The sequence below is a fragment of the Pinus tabuliformis genome, chromosome 6 (genome assembly GCF_031772625.1).
Source record: "Pinus tabuliformis cultivar Carrire ecotype Pingquan chromosome 6, CPIR1, whole genome shotgun sequence".
In the NCBI taxonomy this organism is placed as follows: Eukaryota; Viridiplantae; Streptophyta; class Pinopsida; order Pinales; family Pinaceae; genus Pinus; species Pinus tabuliformis.
This window is the reverse complement of record NC_142292.1, coordinates 975,997,597-976,018,599: the sequence shown is the minus strand read 5'-3', so window position 1 is coordinate 976,018,599 and position 21,003 is coordinate 975,997,597. Positions and strand designations below refer to the sequence as shown.

The 21,003-nt window shown below is 43.1% G+C and overlaps 1 protein-coding gene across 2 annotated transcripts in view; it reads left to right on the top strand.

Annotated features, from left to right (window-relative positions):
- LOC149262256 (Lycopene beta/epsilon cyclase protein) overlaps window positions 1–21,003 on the top strand; it is a 638,941-nt gene that overhangs the window by 268,365 nt on the left and 349,573 nt on the right. For both annotated transcript variants that reach the window (XM_089423779.1, XM_089423775.1), the window contains exons 8-9: window positions 17,669–17,797; window positions 18,471–18,538. In XM_089423779.1, the coding sequence (XP_089279905.1) occupies window positions 17,669–17,797; window positions 18,471–18,538 (197 nt within the window). The remainder of the gene's footprint in view (window positions 1–17,668; window positions 17,798–18,470; window positions 18,539–21,003) is intronic.

Here is a 21,003-nt window from a genome sequence, read left to right as displayed (position 1 = left end):
TCCTTATCCCCATGATAACAAGTTGCAAGTTAAGCTTAGAAGGTTCATCAAAGGATGTGGACCAAAGGTTGTATAGATCCATGATTGGTAGTCTCCTATATGTGATAGCCTCCTAGCCTGATGTGATGTAGGCAGTTGGACAAGTAGCAAGATTCCAAGCAGCACCAAAAGAATCTCATATTATTGTCATCAAAAGAATTCTTTGGTATCTTAAGGGCACAACGGAATATGGTCTATGGTATCCCAAAGGAAATGATCTGGTCATCCAAGCTTATACAGATGCAGATTGGGCAGGAAGTGTTGATGATCGTAAGAGTACCAGTGGAGCAACATTCTATCTAGGTGGTTGTCTTGTTTCATGGTTAAGTAAAAAGAAGTCTTCAATCTCGTTATCCATAGCAGAAGTAGAATATGTCGCGGAAACAACTTGTTGTACTCAAGTTCTTTGGATGAAGCAAACTTTGCAAGATCTTCAAGTCAAGTTCGATGAGCCTATTCCCATCTTTTTCGATAACACTAGTGCCATTAGTATCTCCAAAATCCTATGATTCCAAAACGAAGCACATTTCGATTAAATATCATTTTGTTAGATAGCAGGTTGCTGAAAAGAATGTCAAGCTTAAATATGTTGGCACAAAGGAACAAATTGTTAACATCTTTACCAACCCATTACCTGGTGAAGCATTTGAGTATCTTCACCAAAAGCTTGGGATCCTCCCAAGTTTTCATTAGACTCTTTCTCTTATCTACTCGAGTAGAAAGGGGGAGTGGAGGTGTGTACAGGTCCGCAGGATGACTGTTTGTCATGGGGAGATACCCTTTGCCATTAATGACAAAGGGGGAGAGAAGGTAGTAGGAAGAGGTGTCATGATCGTAGGGGGAGTACTTGTGTTGCCATCAATGCCAAAGGAGGAGATTATTGATCAATGGTTGTCATTGATGTCAACCCAAGCAGCACCAGGGGCTACCCTGATCTTGCATGGGCATTTTGACTTGACAACTTACACTATTCTAAGTCAAGGATCTTCTCTATGGATTCTACTCGTTGAGATGTTTCTATTGATATATGGTACACCTCCCAGTTCTTCACGGTTTGAGAGTTATTTGCGTTTGAAGTTAGTAACCCCAGTTAGTGGGCTAAAACCCTATGGGGTTGTGGCATGGCACTCATAATTGATTGTGGTCATTGAATAGTCAATAATTAATAATGTTTTTTTTTGCTCCTAAAATCCCTCAAACGTTCACTTGTTGAGGACCCTCTCAACACAAGATATCCATATAAATAATGACCCTCATATCCTCCTCTAGTTGGGATTTTGTGGCTTCAAACAGGTCATCACAGCATTTGCGCTATAACTTTGTTTCTTTGAAGCTTCAAAAGCTGAAATTAAAACCCATTTGAGCCGAAATTTTGATGAACCTCGTGACCGAATTTCAAATCTTGGTTCGACTTCGCTATATTTTTGAAGATATGATTTGAGGAAGTTAGGGTTTTTGCAGGCTCCCGAATTCCATGTCAAACAAGTGATGTTGGGAAAATCGTCATAACTTTCTCTCTGAGCATTGGATTCAAATTTCGTCTATAGTCACAGAAAGAGGACTGACTGTAGTTTGTTGAGTAGCGTTTTCAGGGCCGAAGGTCACAACAAGGACACGTGGCACTTCGTACAAGTTCACTCTACTGAACCAGGCTATAATCGTGAGAGTTTGGGCATAACTATTTCTTGAAGAATCCAATCTTGACCAGACCCATCGGGTTGGGAAGAGGACTCAGAGGGCTACCATATGACGAAGTTTGAGACCCTGGAGATCTGAAATTACATAGATACAACAGATTCAATATCAAGCTCCTAAAAGGCAAGAAAAAGCATGCATTCAAGGATCACTATAGTAAGGACAACACATCAACAGTCAACGGTAAGTCTCCTACAACAAAGTATGTATTTCTAGTGTTTACATTTGAATTTTGAGTATCATCTCTGGCATATGTTTTTACAGGACAACATAATTATATATAGTGTCTCAGTTATATCTCTATGTCTCTATATGTCACAATTAGTTTCTCGGATGTCCTATTCTTGATACTACACATTTTATGCTACATATTTTTGATGCTACACCAAGTTTGCTAAATCTATATGATGTTGTAAGTTCATGTTACTTGTTTTGTCATAGTTTATAGAATGGTCTTTGTTGTTGTACTTAGAACTCGGTCCATCACAAGTCTAGGGTCTATCATCAGTTTTTATTGTATATATCTTTAGGTCAGTTTTGGATATAGTCTTGCATAGAGTCCAGGCCTATATCAAGAGTGGGAGTCTTTGTCTACTGTTGCAGCAAGTCAACAACAAAAGTGACAAGCACACTTCAGGTACGCATTGTAATTTTTAATTTATATTTATTCATTATTATGCACTTACATGTGTTTTGCAGGCAGAGGTAAGTTGAAGGGTATTTTGTTTTGTTTTGGGATTGGTTTCGCCTGACAAACTTTGCATGTAGGTAGAAGAAGATACAAGTACAACTTCAAGCAAGAATTCAAGAGAAGAAGTATCAAATCAAATAAAGCATTGTAGCGGGACATCCTTTGAAGACATGACAACCATCTGTATATTGTGAAGAAGTGTCAAGGCCAAGAGTCATCATTATAAAGTTGTAAAAGAGTCATTTGTAAAAGTGTCATCATTGGAAAAGTCATTATTGTAAAAGAGTTAATCTGCCTAGAGTCGAAAAGGCATTATTGGGAGGTATAGGAGTTTGTTGAATGATGTCATGGTTGGGTTACAGGGCATAGAGTGATTGGGTGTTCGGTCAAAATCATTGTAAATCATATTGTATAATGGATCGTTGTCCTCGGTACGAGAATCCACACTCTTGTCTCATTTTAGTCATTATAGGGTGGTAGGGAGGTGCTAGGCTAGTGCATGAAGTCGCATACAGGTTGGAGCTTGTGGACACTTCAGGGTGGTAGGTTGGTCTAGGATGTTGGGGCATCCATTCAATTGACTACTAAAGAAACCAGGGCATTGGGGCGTCCTTCTAGTGGGAGCTGGAGAAGAATGCTTTTCTAGAATTCTAGGAAGTTGTTGCTTTTGTTTCAGTTGGGGCTGAAGATTAAAGAATTTTTTTATTTTTTTTTTCCGAAGAAAATAGAGTTCATAATTTATATTAAAGAGAAATAATAGAAATTACATGCTGTTGATGCCGAGGCATATGCTGTAGTGTGGTTGTTCACCACTGTTCAAAGATTTTTACAAAATTACATCCAGTAAGTCCCACTGAGGATACGGAGGTTCTGTATCCGTCATATATAAACAGTGTCGCACAAAAATAACCAAAAATAGACAGAGTTTTGAGGTATATGAGCCCTCATGCAGTGAAATAAAGTATAGAACCGATCAGAACTAGTGCCGTTATATACAAAACATTAAACATGTAGAGCAAAAATTTAGTTGGGGAGGATGTCCCCCTGTTGCAGACCATCAATATATGGACGGTGATAGAATCTGTGCATCCCCTCTGGTTTGTATTCTTCAATCAGCCAGTCTCCTAGAGGTCGATCCGCCGCTTCTTTCGAGAGCCGGTCAGCAGTTGCATTTCTTTCCCTGTAGATGTGAGAAACAGTGATCTGGTCAAAATGTGTTTTTAAAAAAACAATTTCTTCCAAGATGTGTTTCAAAGAATATGCATGACAGATAGATTTATTATTTGCCCAATCAATCACAATCTTTGAGTCCCCAAAGATTTGTATTTGTCGACAGTTTTTGGATAGAGCAAAGTAGAGAAGATGTCTCAGTGTAAGAAGCTCAGCATGGTTATTGGTACCCGGGCCGAGTCCCATTCTCAGGTGAAAAAAGTGTGATTCTGTTAGATGAAATAATATACCCCCCCCACATCCTTGCAATGGTGCTGCCCCATCGAAATATGCCCAAGGCATATCCCTGTTGATATTTTCCGGCAAAATGTTCCTGGGTGTGTTGATTTTATTTTCAAAAGGGATTTCCATGTATGCCGCGCAGATGGATGGCGGAAGTAGTTGCCAATTGACCCTGTAGTCTTCAAAAATTATGGCATTACGCCTATTCCAAATGAACCAGGACACCACAGGCGGTAAGTTCCTGGCCTTTTCAGAAGCCACCGCAGTCCACCAGTGATCCCAGGCTGAGGGTATATCTGCACCATGCCAAACTGTGGTTATGTTGAGGGCCTGTGTGACCTGATACCATAATTCCTTTGTAACCTCGCAGGTGAGGAATAGGTGGGGAGTAGTTTCCTCCTCTTTTCTGCAGAGTACACACCAAGTTGGTCCAGTAAAAGCCCGTTTTCTGAGAATGGCGCCTGTAGGTAACTTGTCTGCAATAATATTCCACATTAGAAGCCTGGCCCTAGGCTGTGCTTGTAGTTGCCAGATTTCATTCCACCAGTTTTTTTGTATGTCAGGTTTCTTAGCTTCGATAAGCTTTAAGTAGCCAAGCTTTGGTGCATAAATACCAGATTTGGCAGGCGCCCATATTAGTTCATCTTCCTCCTCATGAAGCTTGATGTGTGATTCGGTAAGTGCCTGAATGTATCCTTTCCAATGTTCAGTCCATTCATCAGACAGATGCCACTGACGATCCGTGACCCATGCCTGTGTGAAGATAGTTGATCGTTGTAGATCTCCAATCTGTGCCAGATATTTAATGCCCCTGTTGTTGAGATGTCGGATCAATCCTTCCGGCAATAAGTGTGCGTTCCCTGAACCAGGCCAAGGGTCTAAGCCAATACGGACCTGTGCACCATTGCCAATTTTCCATAGCAAGTTATCTCGGATGAGTGGCATAGCTTTTAGTGTGGCCCTCCAGATCGCAGATATGCCTTGGAGGTTCCAAGTGGGTCTGCGAATCCATTCAATGATATTAGAGGGCCAAATATATTTTTGGTGTATTACTTCCGCCCATAGACTGTCCATCTTGAGGAGTGACCAGCCCTGTTTCGCTGTTAACGCTTGTGCAAATTCTGAGAGAGATTTAAGACCCCACCCTCCCCATCTCTTTGGCATGGAAACCAGGGACCATCTTGTCCAAGCAAAAATCTTTCCCTTTTTATTGCCATTCCACAGGAACCTGTTGCAGATTTGTTGAATTTTTTGAAGGATGCCTTTTGGAATCCATGTGAGGGACATCCAGTAGACTGGGGTAGCCTCAAGTACAGATTTGATCAACAGTAGTCTACCAGCTTTTGACAGTAGTCGATGTTGCCAGCAGATGATCCTTTTTTCAATTTTGTTTATGAGCCATGACCAGTGTTCAGATTTATATCCATCCGGCCTTAATCTGAAACCAAGGTATTTGATGCCCTCCAGCATGTTACATTCCAAGAAGGGGAAGTGCTGGGTCGCCAGCTGAGTTTCCTGATATGTGCATCTCATCATGGATCTGGTGGATTTCTCCCTGTTGATCTCCATGCCCGTGGCTTTACAAAAGAGTTGTAGAATGTCATTTAGTGCGATGATGTCCCGGACACTTCCATTGAGAAAGATTAAGATATCGTCAACAAACAGTAGATGGGTAAGAGAGTACTGTTCAGTGATTTTGAGACCGCTGAAGTCTCCATTCCTTTTTGCATCAACAATGAGCCTGCTCAGTCCCTCCATAACAATAAGGAAGAGTAGAGGGGAAAGAGGGCAGCCTTGCCTGATACCCCTGTTGATATTAAAGCGAGCAGAGGCTGCACCATTAATAAGGATGGCAAAGGAGACAGTAGATATACAACCCATAATCCAGTTTATGAGCGTATGGGGGAATCCCAAATGGGTAAGAATCATCTTAAGATAGAGCCAATTTACCTTGTCAAAAGCCTTTGCAAGATCGATCTTTAAAGAAATACCTTTGAGGTTCTTCAACTTGATGGAGTGTAAAGCTTCCTGGGCTGTGCCTATGGCCTCTTGGATGTGGCGGTTTTGGAGAAAGGCAAATTGTTCTGCAGATATATGTGTGGACAAAATAGGTTTGATGCGGTTGGCAATGATTTTGGCGATGATTTTATAGAGGCAATTACAGAGAGAGATAGGGCGAAAATCATTGAAGGATGAGGGGTCATCAGATTTGGGGATCAGGGCAATGAAGGTCTGGTTCATAGGCGGATGTATGTGCCCAGTGATCCTGCTCTCCTCAATGACATCCAATAAATCCTCGCCCAGCAGGTCATAAAAAGCCAGGTAGAACTCCACTGGCCAGCCATCTGGCCCCGGACTCTTATCTTTCTTAAACCATTTGAGGGTACTTTCCAGCTCTTGTATAGTAACCGGTTGACTGAGGTCTTCAATGTCCTCCTGTCCAACGAACCGAGGAAACTTTCCTGCAAGACTGATGATGTCTGGTAAATTGACAACATTCGGCGCCGTGAATAGTCGCTTGAAGTGTGTTACCCCCAGGCTAGCAAGTTGCTGGTGAGTGGTAGCCCAACCATCTGGTTCCCTTGGTAGCTTCCAAATGGTATTTGATGCCTTTCTGCCATTGGCTATGTTGTGAAAGTATTTAGTATTACTGTCCCCAGCTTTGAGCCAAATGGCTCTGCTTTTGAGTCTCCATAGCTCCTCCTTTTCTTGTAATATCTTCGATTTTTGCCCAAGCAGCTGACTTAGTAATGTTTTTGAATCGTCGGATTGATAGCCAGCCCCCCTCTCATCAGTCAATAGAGCTATCTGTTCTTCAGTATCCTTCAGTATCTGTTCATCTCTGTTCCGCTTAGATCTCGCCCAGGTCTCGGTCAGTACTTTGAGCTTCTTTAGTCTACCACAGAAATCCATCGCTTTCCTCTGTTCCCTCAGCTGGGGTTGAGATGCCCAGAAATCCGTGACCAGCTTGATGTATTCCGGCTCTTGGAGAAATCCAGCAAAGAATTTAAAGGGGGAGCGCGGCTTTGATTTTTTGTCACTGATCTGAAGTAGAATCGGGTGATGATCTGATAGACCCCCAGTACTGACCCATTGTCTGTATAAGGGGAATAATTGTATCAATTCCTCGTGCATCATATATCTGTCTAATCGCCGCCCCAGAGCAGCCTCTCCTGTGCGCTGATTGTGCCAAGTAGGAAGCTTCTTGTTCATGGGGATATCCACTAGATGATGTGCATCTAGTAACATGTTCATTTGATCCGCAATAGGGTCGCACTGTGCATGTTGACCCCAGGATTCTCCAACCCCCAATGAGAAGTTGAAATCGCCCCCAATCACAGTATTCTGAGTGATATGATTGCCATTTAGGAAGTTTTGCCAAAATAGGAGTCTATTCTGATTAGGCCCGTATATATTAATAATTCTGATGGGGATGCCCAAGTCACCCATGAATATGTCCATGCCGAGGAAGCCACTACCCCCCCAAACTGAGAGTGGCCTGCTTTTTCTGGGGTTTATTCCAATGAGCAGTCCGCCAGATCGACCACACGCATCCAATCCATGTAAAACCCAGCCAGGGAGCATAGCTTGTAGACTTCGCACCGCCACCTCGGATGTGCAAAGTGTTTCCTGAAGAAAAATGATATCGCATCTAGATTCATGCAAGAGTCTTTTCAGAGCCAGTCGTTTTTTGGGGTTGGCTAGTCCCCTGCAATTGTATGAGAGCCAGATCATGGGGAACCGCAGGTCAGGGGCTCAATAGCTCTAAGTGCCCGTTCGATGGTAAACTGTCGCCCCATGGCAACGTCCGCAACAGCATTTAGCTTTGCTGAAGAGATATTAGATGGTCTGCCTCGCTTTTGCTTGCGGTGGCGACCAGGGGATGATCCCAGGCCCAGTATTCTAGAACGTGCTCGGGGCCTCAGATGATAGTGATGAGAACCGGATCCGACCGGAGAGGTGGGGGAATCAGGACAGCCCAATACCAGATTGTGAGAGGGAGGAGTGGTAGAGAAAGTGGGTGGAGGTGGAGCAATGGTGCAAAGGATGGAGGGAAGGGGGGCATTTTCTGAGTGGGAGGTCCGCAAAGGAGAGTATACAAAAGATTGCATATCATCAGAAAAAAAGTGAGTACAATTGGGGATGGAAGCATTACCCGGATGAGTAGGTGCAGCCTCCGCAGTCTTAGGTGCTGCCTCCGCAGTCTTGGAGCGAGTACGCGGCGGCCCAGGTGTAGATGAAGCCTTCCTTCGAGCATTCTTTTTGGCACTATCACCCGCTTTCTTGGATGGAGTCTCCTGTTGAGTCTGCTCCCCTTCCGTAGGAATATTAGCTCCTGCATTTTGTCCCTCTGTGGTCTGCTGTCGAGGTCCTTTGGTATCCTCGGAAGTCACCCCCGAATTCAGTGGACAATCCTTATAGAGATGGCCAATTTTATGGCATCTTCGACAGCGGAAGGGAACGCCTTCGTAGTCTAGTAGCTGTTTGCGAGAGACATGGCTGTGGTGCAGAGTGATTTTTTCCTCTAAACCCGGTCTGGTGTCCAAGTGGACTAGTATGCGAGCCATTGTCCTGATGCCCGTTTTTTCATACGATCTGTCGTGCTCCAGGTAAGTACCTAGAGTGTCCCCAATTCTCTTAAAAGCATACGGGGTCCAAAAATGCCAGGGCAGACCAGGTAGGCGAACCCATATGGGTCCAGCCCCCAGTTGTTCTCGTTCCGGGTCGAAGAGGAGATCCCACCGCTTGAGCATGACTGGAGCTAACTCAATGTGCCAAAACTGAGAGAGGATCCACTCAGTGTATTCTGGTCTATGGAAATGTAAGGCGAACCAGCCCCTCGTGAGAACCATGATATCTGGAAGTTCTTTGAGTAATGTGCCCCAAATCTCCTCCACCCAAAGCTTGAGTCGTTCCACAGTGTAGGTGCGTCCACGGACCCTACCGACCAGGACCTTGCGAGCAGCATCCATCACATCCGGCAGCGGTGCTTCAGGCCCAAAGTTGATGTTGAAATCCGAATCAATTGCTCGAAGGCATCTGCCTTTTATCACCTTCTCTGAGCGCTTGCCAAAAGGAATCTCCTTAAGAAGTTTACGGCAAGGGTCAGTTGAGCTATGCTGTGCGGAACCAGCGGATCGAACCGGTATCGGCGGGGTAATAAAGCATCCCGAGCGAATCGGAGAGCGGGGAACAGAGCTACTAGTGCCAGGGAGAGGGGATAGGGAGGAGCGGTGGGGGGGCTGTTGGGCCAGCGGCATAAAGGAAACAGATGGTGATTGTGAGTTTGATGGAGGCGGAGGCGGTGGGGGCGGAGGTAATGTAGGTCGGTTATGAAACTGGAGCGGAGCGTCGAGGGAAGGCGAGTTCTGAAAGCATGAGCCCAACAACTGAATCGTCGCAGGGGATAGGGGCGGGCAATCAAGTGGCGAGGAGTCCGCGAGGTTGAAGTCTGTAGTTTTGTTCTTCCCAGTGTGCGGCAGGTGCGGCTGCTGAGACGAAGCACCTGTCTCGTAGCCCAGTGCAACACTTCGCGGTATCATATGGGGCCGCTTTGTATGCGCCCAGATGTCTTGGTGAGGCGTGGGGTCCGCCTCATAGTCAACAATGTCTTCATCTCCCATGCTGTCTGTCGGTGCAGTGTATGCCAACAAGAATCGAACAGGGAACCGTCCAGCGGAAAGGTAGGAGGGGCCAGTGCGCCAGTGAATCCAGGAGGGGACCGCAGAGTAAAATAATGCGCCGAGAAACCCGAAGCCGCTGTCGTTATTCAGACCGTCAGTGATCCCAGTCCCCAAAAGCCCAAAACGCTTGTCGCCATGGTTAGACTTCCCTGTAACAAACCCTAGGGTTAGGGTTCCGCCATTGTCGCAGAGCTCAGATCTTTCTCCACCCCCTCAAGAATTTATTAGAAAAGTGTTCAGTGGTTTTTGACCCGGAGGGGGTTTTCCACCTAAAATTCTTGTGTCTACTGTGTTCTTTTATTTATTGTTATTACTGCATAAACATTAATAATAATTGAAGATTAACTAATGCTCTGAAAAGATTTAAAAGTGCTAATCGCTAAGGAATCTTGATTCAGCCCCCCCTCTCAGTGTTTCCCACACGACCGATGGACCATGTTTGCACACTTCTTTGCCATACCGACACGATATTTAGCTTCACAGGTAGCATAGTTGTTCATCAGGGAGGTCTTTCGTTTGCACGGACTCCCTAAGACCATAGTTAGTGACAGGGATAGCTGATTCATGGGAGGATTTTAGCAAGAGCTCTTTAGACTAGTCGGCACTGAGCTCACCCTGAGCACCAACTATCATCCACAGACCGATGGTCAAACAGAGAGGGTGAACCAGTGGTTAGAGGACTATCTCAGGAATTATGTGATAGTGCAGCAGAGGGCTTAGATTCGATGGTTGCACTTGGGAGAGTATTGTTACAACAACACCCATCATATGTCCATTGGTATGACTCCTTTATGTGCTTTATATGGTTATGATGCTTTATCTTTCGCTGATATTGTTTTTGGAGACAGCAGGGCCCCAAAGGCCAAGGATTGGATCCTAGACAACGAAGATACCCTCAATGCTCTTAAGGATAATGTACAGGCAACCCAGAACCAACGGAAGATGTATGCTAATTGGCATTGAGTAGAGAGACAATTTGAGGAAGGTGACTTGGTCTACCTTCTGTTGATTTTGTGTAACATTAGATGTGCTCTAGCTCCAAAATTTTGTGGAGGGGCTAGAACACATGAGATCTCTAGAACCCCGAAATCGTTTGGAGAAATTCCACTTGGATGAAGGGTTATTAAAATAATTAATATTTTTAATTGGTTCCTAAGTCTAAACATAGGAAAATAAAAATATTAATGGGTATTAATAAGAATATGGGTGAGAAACTTCTAAGTGACGAGGATCAAGTTTGTTTTAATCTTAGCTGTTGATTAGGGACTTAATCTTGGCTATTGATTCATCAACAGGAAAAGTATAAGAGGAGGCTTGAGGGTCAGTTGGAGATACACTTGAGAGATCAAAGAGTTTTATTTTTCACGAGCGAGGTCTGTTGAGAAAATCGAACAAGTGATCTGTTACAGCAGAGGTGCAGGGATAGTTTAGGTCGGAGGATCTTCTCCGGGACCTCGAATACACAGTAGAGGGAGGCAGAGAGGCACCATAGGAGGCAACACAAACCCTGTGAGGCTGACGCGGGCCAGGGAGGGCCCACGCATTTCCAGCGAAAGGGTTGAGGCACCCTCCAGCAGAAATACGAATTCAGCTTCGGAAGCAGTAGAGTCAACGGCAACCAGAAAGGTTGATGTTAGAGCTGTAGAAGGCAGCACAGTGCTGACGCAATGTCCCAATGTGCTCCATGCAGGCCCACGCAGCTACTGCATAGGAGCAAAGCAGTTGTAGCCGGGGACGATCAGTCGGTGCCGAAACATAGAGATTTTCACCGATGAAGTGAGGTAATCTCACTTAGGTTTCTGCCAGTATATTTTTATCTCTGTAACTAGATAATCGAGAGGGAATCCGAAATGTATTTAGAACTACTGCTTAATAATAAAACCCTTAGAGTTGTTGCACTGGCTTTCTCGCATTGGGCTTATTTGGGGACGATTGTCCAAAAATAACGGTGTCCCTTGTGTGATTGTCTCATTTTATTTCAGTTCATGATTTGTATGTATGTGTAGTCTGCAATAGTGTTTTCATCATTGTTTAAATAATTAAATAACTTGTTGAAAGAACAAGTAGGAGATGATAAACTAGTGATTGTAGTAGGATTTTTGATGTGTAGATTCATAATTTTTCACTTGGTATCAGAGCATTGCAGATCATATAAGACTGAAGACACTAGCCGAGAGATCCAAAGCATTTGCTACAATGAAGTAGCTGTCCCGGTGACAACGTTGTTTCAGAGGCAGAGGAGCAGCTGCAAGAGTGACGCAGAGGCTCACATGGTGCCTGTGTCAGCATTTCGAGCATGCAGGGGGTGACACAGAGCCAGAGAGGAGCCCATGCAGTCATTGCGTCAGCTCTCTGGGTTAGCGCAGAGCCTGAGAGGTTCGAATCAAGCAGTTGTTGGTGTAGAGGAGTAGAGAAGATTCGATTTGAGGAGTTGGCGGGATGTTGTTTCAGTTGGTACATAACAATGTATGTGGAGATAGAGCCAAGGTAGGGGGAGTCACTTCCATGACAGATTTCTAGCCAAAGAAATCTAGATTCGGGTTGCAGCGGCAAAGTAGAATTGGAGAGGAGTGATTTGACATTTGGTGGGAGGATTTCCGTGAAGGAAATCAGGACTTAGAGGGAATCTAGAGGATCTTGTTCCTTAGAGGATTTCTAGCGTTGAAGAAATCTACATCCGAGTCTTGCCAGCTTAACAACAGGAGAGGGAGAAGAAAACCAGTCCTATTTTTTGAACATAGATGGCAATGAATGGGTTGAGGGATCAGGACAGATTGGATGGAGCATCTGATTTTGTCATCTGGAAGGCCAGGATCCTAACAATCCTAGACAAACATTGCATCAAGGACTATGCATTGAAAGTAGTTGTTATTCGGTTGACGCTGATCCGTTAAAGAAGTACGAGGAGGACCAGGCGAAGGCCAAGTGCATAATCCTATACGGGGTTAAAGATCATGTAGTACCACATATTGCTGAGAAGGAAACAACAAGGGAGATGTGGGAGGCGTTGACCACCTTGTACTGGGGCTCTTCCATCCATCGAAAGATGCTATTAGAAAATCAGTTGAGACAATACCAGATGCAGAAGTGAGAGGAGATCGATCCCTTCCTTCTCAAGTTGCAAGGGATTCACGACTAGTTGTCTTATGTGGGGTCTACACCAGATCCTGAGTTCATGGTTAGGACTTCCCTAAATGCAGTCACTGAGGACTGGGAGACTTTTGTCTAGAGTATCTTGGGCAGAGCGACTCTCCCCACTTGGGAGGAGATGTGGGCAGCTCTTTGAAAGGAAGAGCTCAGGAGGTTGAGCAAGACAGGGAGTAGCGGTAAGGGAGCCCGGCTCAAGAAGGAGGAGGAGGAGGATGCAACTCTTGCATCATTGGGACAGCAAGGGCAGCAGAAGTGGAAGAAGAAGGACATAACCAAGGTCAGATGCTTCAATTATGGGGAACTGGGTCATTATGCCACTCAGTGCCCCCAGAAGAAGGGCAAGGGGAGGCTTCTGACTCAAAGGCTGCTCCAACGAAAGCTGACAAGGAAGGCGAGGATGATGATTGTGCCATGAGTGCTCATGCGCCTCTGGAGAAGAGGTGGGGCAACATGGAGTTGTAGTTAAGAGGAATACATGAACTGGGGCAAGATCCTTGAGGTGCCCAAACTCTTGGATCACATACCACTATGGGAGACCTTAACGACAGTAGCAAAATGACAGGTGTTGGTTGGAGCGAGGTGTGATGGAGCGACAGTGGCAAAGCTATGGTGCCAAAGTCTGAGGCAATGCAATGAATGTTGTAGCAGTGCGAGAGGCACAAAGCAATTTTGCAGCAATGCAGTAGCAACAAAGGGTCAACACATATTAGCAGCAAAGGTAGCTTCAGCATCACGAGGCATCCATACTGACCAGCATGTCATTTTTTGGGTGAAGTTTCAGTTGCTTACTTCTCAGCAACTGAGTTGCAATGCAACAATTAGCAGTGGCAGTGCTATGGGCAACATGAGGCAACATTTTGAGAGGGAGTTGTAGTACAGATGTAGCAGTGGCAGTGGCAGAGTCATGGGCAGCAATACAGGAAGCAACAGTGTAGTGGATGAAGGGCATCAGGCCAAGCATCAGTAGCACAGAGGACCAATGCAGTGGATCAGTGTAGTACTTCTGTTGAGAAGTGTTACTAGAGCACATTCCTCGCTAATAGGGAGTGTTAATTTTGGGTAGCATCGGATGTGCTCTAGCTCCGAAATTTTGTGGAGGGTCTAGAACACATGAGATCTCCATAACCTATAAACCGTTTGGAGAAATTCCACCCAGATGAAGAGTTATTAAAATAATTATTATTTTGAATGGGTAACTAAGTTTAAACTTAGGAAAATAAAAATATTAATGGGTATTAATAAGAATATGGGTGAAAAACTTCTAATTGATGAGGATCAATTCTGTTTTAATATTAGCTGTTGATTAGGGACTTAATCTCGGCGGTTGATTCATCAATAGGAAAAGTATAAGAGGAAGCTTGAGGGTCAGTTGGAGATACGCTTGAGAGATCAAAGAGTTCGATTTTTCTGGGGCAAGGTCTGCTGAGAAAATCAAACAAGTGATTTGTTGCAGCAGAGGGGCAGGGATAGTTAAGGTCAGAAGATCTTCTCCGGGACCTCGAATATACAGCAGAGAGATGCAGAGAGATGTGAGAGGAGGCAACGCAGACCCTGTGAGGCTGACGCTGGGCCAGGGAGGGCCCACGCATTTCTAGTGAAAGGGAAGAGCCACCCTCTAGCCAACATTAGAGCTTCAGGAGGCAAACGAGGTAGCATAGTGCTAATGCAGTGTGCTAGTGTGCTCCATGCAGGCCCACGTACCTACTGCGTAGGTGCAATGCAGTGGTAGCCAGGGACGATTAGTCCAGTTGTTGGAACGAAGAGGTTTTTGTTGGGTGAAGTGAGGTAATCTCACTTAGGTTTCTGCCAGTATATTTTTATCTCTGTAACTGGATAGCCGAGACGACATCTAGAGTCTATTCAGAACGACTGCTTAATAATAAGACCCTTAGAGCTCCTACACTGGTTTTCCCGCATTGGGTTTTTTCGGGGATGATTGTCCAAAATAACGGTGTCCCTTGTGTGATTGTCTCATTTTATTTCAGTTCATGATTTGTATGTATGTGTAGTCTGCAATAGTGTTTTCATCGTTGTTTAAATAATTAAATAACTTGTTGAATGTAAAGAACAAGTAGGAGATGATAAACCAATGATTGCAGTAGGATTTCTAATGTGTAGATTCAGAAATTCTCACACCTTCGATTGTAGTCATATTGACAGTCCACATTCGAGCAGAAGGGGGCTGAAAAGCTATAACCGAGATTCTTTGGGCCATACAGAATGAGCAAGAGAGTTGGAGAGGTGGCTTATGAGTTGGAGCTACCACCAGGGAGTAGGACTCATAACATACTTCATGTGTCATGCCTCAAGAGGGTGTTGGGGGCAGCACGTTACAGCAGTCATGGAGTTGCCTCCACTTGATGATGAGGGGCATTTGATCTTAGAGCTAGAAGCCATCTTGGAAACTAGAGAGAGGAAGCTCAGGAGTAGGATAATCAGAGAATATTTGGTGCGATGGAAGAATCTACCAGATGAGGATGCCACTTGGGAGGGAGAGCACATTCTGGAGCATCCAACATTGAAGTTGCTTGGGGACAAGCAACATTTGGGAGGGGAGGATTGTCATGCCCCTTCCTAAATCATTTTGGGACAAGATTTAATTTTGTATTATGGGGCCAATTTTGGAGTTAGTGGACCCCATTCGATGCTATTAGGAGATTAGACTAGGGGAAGATGTTTTTTTTTGTAGTTAAGTTACACATAGGGGCCACTCTCAATAGGGAATTACACACTCCCTAGTTCGATATGCATGGAAGGGAGATAACTTTTGCATGGTGTTGGTTAAGTGGGGCCCACGATGGAGGATGAAATGGAGGGAAAAGTCCCCCACGAAAACTATATAAGGAGGGCAACTCTCCTCTTCTCATTCATTCATGAGTGTATATCGATTTCTCTTGGTTGCTCGAGCTGCTTAGTCGAGTCACTGGCTGTTTAAACTATAGCATGAGTTCTTCAGGCGAAGAGCTCACCCTTTCTTCGGGGGATTTCGAGTGTCACCCTAGGAAGGTTTCCTTCATTTCTTCAGGAGGAGATTCACATTGTGATTTCCAGTAGTAGCATTGGCTTCCAGGTGGTGTGTATTTCTAGAGGACGCAGTGAGAGAGGAGGTCGAGTTGTTTGTGGAGTTTTGTTGTGAGATTTTCCGAAGGAGAGGCTAAGGAGGATTGTCACCCTTGGGCGAGTTTGGGAGCTTATTGAGCTTCAGGCTTGGTAGTGTGACTTTCGCACTACCTGGGCCAGCATGGATGTAGTGTTTGGGAGCTCATTTGGTGGGTAGAGTATGAGCCCTTGAGGCTGAGCTTTGTCGTGGAGGTTGGAGGATTTATTTGGGGTGAGAGTGCTCCCTTTTCAGAGCTTTGAGGAAGACTTTGTGGCCATTTCTTGTAGGCTGTATTGCTGGAGCTGTTTGGAGGGCGTAGGCCATAGAGGAGGTCAAATCTGGCTAGTTGGTTTCAAGCCAGACCCTTTCTAGGTTTTTGTTGGTTTTGGCCAAGGAACTTGTGGCTGAAGTTTCATCATTTTCCGAGCACCGGAGGCGAGGTTTCTTGGAGCTCCTTTCTAGCTAGCAGTTGTCGTCACTGGGAGACAACGCAGAGCTTTAGATGAGCAGTTTCTTTCTATCATTTGGGATTACTATTAACACCTAGGTTCTGTCTAGCTTGCCCTTGAGGCAAGCCCAAGTGCTCTTTCCACACTATTGTACATTCCTCCATTATAAATAAAATGGCTCAACTAGTTCTCATTTTTGTTGTGTATTGAGTATTTGTTGATCGTTTAATTTTTTTGTGCATAAATTGAATTGGCTTTTGTATATCACTGTTTGTTTAAGTTTGGAACATTACAACTCTCCATTACATTTACTTTATTTGTCTCTTGATAGTTTGAGTTTTCATATGCAAAGTCTATTCCAAAAGCAAGTACTATAATCCTTTCAAACAAGCGCATTTCTTTTTATGCTTCAAGTCCAATTGCATATTGATGTCTTGGTTTAGCACTTCCTTTCTTTTACATTTCCAAGTTAATTACTAATTTTTGGGTTTTGGCAAGATATGTTGCACATGTTTTGATTCATAAAGTTGATTATCTCAAAAACATTTTGTGTCTTACATATCTTGTGCTAACAATTTTTGTTTACATTTCACGGTTACTTTGCTTTCTCTTTTGAGAGCATTGCATTTTACTTTGAACAAATATATATTCAAATTGTTGAGCAAATTCCTTATAAGGCACTGGTTTTATGGTTTTTCTCATGTTAATGATTGACATTGTTATTTCAATTTGCTCACATCATATTTGCTTATAAATCCTTAAAACTTTAAAAGTAATCCATTTTCACTATAACACTCTCTTAGAAACTCACATCTTTTAACTTAACTTTTCATTAGGAACCACCCCCCTTAGCTAACCTAGGAGATAGCTCAAACGGAGAGAGTCGGGATTAGTGTGACAACCCCTTCTCTTAGTTCCCTGCTACCAACCACACCTTGTGGGGTTGAAGGTTTTTCTCATTGACTTGTAGGTAGGTGTAGGCGGCAAGGTCAACAGGAAAAAGAGGTACTTATGTATCTTTTGACAAAAGGGTTTTTGTTGATCAACTATGCCAAATTGTTAGAGTTTGGTACCTGTTCAGATTTTATTTTTGTTCTTGTAGCTTTAAGGAAGAAGATGTAGATACAACTGTATATACCATTTTTCTTTTTCTTTTTTATCTTGATACAAATATATTCATGTAAATATAAGAAGTATTTTTACAAAAAGAATGAGAACGTAGAAAGTAATTAAAAAATGTACTTACAAAGAGTTAAGGTGAAGCAAAAAAACAATATAAAAAATGAGTATTGACTCGATGCAATTCTTAAAAGTGTAGCCGATTCTTAGATTTTCTAATAGATATGATACTTGGAACAAATTTAATAGTTGTTTTTAACTTTTTTGTTTACCATTAAATGTGATGCAGGCATTTCCAGCAGGTTCTGGTCCTAGAGATCGCACTATATACCTGTTTACCTATGTGGATGCACAACCAAATCGTCCTTCACTAGAGAAAATGTTGGAGGATTACTGGGACTTGATGCCTGATTATCAGGTCAAAGTTAACTTTTTTCTTTTAGCATGTGTCAGGAAAGAAGAAAATATGCAGTCATTTTCATACTATACATCACATGCAGAATATCTCCATGTAAAAATGATAACATATTTACTTGTTTATTTTGGAGATTCTTCTTATTTTAGATTACTGCTAAAAAATAAAGTACATCAAAGCTTAGATCTCGATGAGCCAATACGCAATTACAGATATTACCACTCCCCACAAGGAGTGCTGACATATTTTCCTTAGCTTCAATATCAAGAGAATATACGTCCCTACTAAAAATGTTTTGCTAACTAGAATCTATGTTGCAAACTTTGATTTGAATGTTGTTGTCTCTTGCAAATGAAATATATTTGTTTCATTATTCTTCTCTACTTTATGCACATAGCATAATTCACATGTACTAAAATGTTGAGCTGTGCAATTCATGTATTGCATACCCATGTTACTAGTGATATGGAAATAATGATGTAAAACAATAAAACCACCGAATAATGTGACGTTTTTTACATAAAATGCTGTGGAGTATGCCATTTGTGATTTGTCTAGCCTATTGCTTAAATAGACATTATTTTGTTTTTAAATATTATGCTTTCTTTGCAAGATATTTCCTAATCATTTATTGTTTGCAATAACTTTAGCATGAATGTACACGCTCTTTCTGCAGGGTGTTAGACTTGATGATTTGGAGATATTACGAGTTGTCTTTGGAATTTTCCCAACATATCGTGACAGGTAAAAGAAAAATGGAAATTCTAAACAAAATCTAGTTTTCCTTTGCCCTTGGTTTCTAGGGTAATCATATTGAGCATATTTCCACATGACAAGTTGATTTCCTAAAAGTTTTTGGTTTTGTTGATGTCCATGATCTAATATAATTGGGCATATATAAATTATGCCTTTGGTCTCTTGGGATGGGTGTACTATGCCCAAGGTCTAAGGGGGAGCCCTTTGTTTGATTGATATGCCATCCAGAGTAGAAGTTTTGTAGCCAAGTAGGTGGTGAGGTGTCTTGAGGGTTGAGCCCCTTAGCAGGTTTTGTTTCTTCATTGAATGATGTCCACTGGGCTTTCGGCTTATGTGATATTATCTCCTCATCCCATTTATTTCAAGTTTTGGTCTTACCCATTATTATGAGCATAGTATCACATAAGTTGAAAACCCCTTGAACTCCATATAGTTAGCTTGGAAAACTATTTCAAGTCTGGTTTGTTTACATTGGGAGGGCAACAAAATAGGATAGGATATAGCTTGTCATCCAATTTGGAGTTGGAGGGTGTAATATCCCCAATTTTGTGAGCATGGGAATTTTGCCCAATTTTGGTAATATTAATTAAAAGGGGCAACTAGTATTTTGGGAGAAAGGTGGCAAGTATTATTTTATTGCAGATTGGTAGCAAATTGTTATTTTATTAAAATGGTGGAAAAAGTAACTAAATGGAAAATGGCCCCTGCCAATAAAATAATATTAAAAGAAGTCTAGAAGGATGGAGAGAAAATATAAAAGGAGGAAAGACTCATTTTGTGGAGCATCTTTTGACTATTACACTTAACACTTCATCTTTTCTTGGAGTTGTTTAGCGCAAGGGTAGAGTGTTGTTTACCACAGGAATTCCAGGTGGGATTCCACCCCCTCTTTGGAGGACTTCGAGTGCCTCCCTAGTTGGGAATTTGGAGAGTCATAGAGCATCATTGACAGTGGTATTCCTAGCTCTGCGTATTTCCTGAGCGTAGAGGTAGTTCGAGTTATTCATTGTGATCTAGCATACAACAAGTTGGAGTTTGGGTTATTTGCAAGAGGATTTTCCCAGTTGAGCCGGAAATTTTGTGGTGATTTTGCAGGGATAGAGAGAAACAAATCTATGGGATGAAATTATCGTCATTTGGAAATGCATAGGGGTTTTTGGCTTAGCCTACACAAAGAAAGAATGGAGAAGAATTGTAGAGAGATAAGGGTCGGAGATTGGGTTTATACATCAAGGGAGAATTTAGCCAGTGGTAGATTTGGGCATAATTCCGTAATATCAAACTGTGGGGCCTTTTCTGTCCAGATTGGGCGATTTGCACTTGTTGGGGGTCACCGGGGGTTGGTGGATTCAACCCAAATCCTTGTTGGAAATATTGAGAGGGGGATGGATCAGTATTTCTTACTTTTTTTTAATAGTTCTAGTGATTGCCAAAAGCATATATAGATATGTATATGTATACACAGAACACAAAAATCAACAGTTGGAATTAATGCTTTTATTAAAACTCAAGACAGTGCAATGAAATAAATACAATATAAGTATATATTTGATTGTGAATAGTTGCCAAGCTCCAACTTGGACTTTCAGTGAGGCTCCAACCTCCAGAGCACCAACTCTGTTTCCCCAAGACACCAATCTTGGACTTAGGAGCACCAACTCCCAAAGACTTCAATCTTGTTCAGTTCTGAGGCTCCAACCCAACCTTGGTGTAAACTCGTATGCTGCTAAACTCTGTTCAGCTGAGGGTCTCTCACTCGTGCTCTCCTACCTCTGCTACTTCTGCTGCCTCTACAGCCTCTGCTGCTTCTGCTACCTCACACACTCGTTCTTCACCGCAACAACAACAACTATAGTTCTTTGTTTTTACTATATTTATTCATTCCCCATGCCTCTATCTCTTCATTTCCGCTTACACTGTCGCTTAGGCTTCCTCCTCGGTTGCTGCGGCTTCCTCTTTGGTCTCTGTGGTTTTCTTTGTCTCTTCATGCTTCACCTGCACTGCTGAGACACGTTGATTCAATGGACAGGTCCAAACGATCCACGGAGAACACATCTTCCCTGTTTACCATAGCAGTGCTCCTTTTGGGAATGATGTCGGGCATACACAAAGTTCCGCTTTATTTAACGGACAGCCACGTCCAATCGCAATCAGTGTCGCCATGAATCACCCCATTTACTTGACGTTCAGTCTATTCCTGTATCGAGTCCGCTGCTTAAATCGCAATCGGCGATTCGTGACTCCCGGGGTCCTTTATATATCGGACCCATGACTCCGCCAATGGCCGACCGTCGATCCTCCATTGCACTGATGGACCAGATGCGATATGGTATTAACCATGGTTTATATGCCCGTCGGGTCCATAGCTTTATCACAATCGGTGCTTTCATATGGCAAGGCTTCACGGCTTGCGATCTGCGACGGATGCGATGACACGTTAAGTCATATTGTAA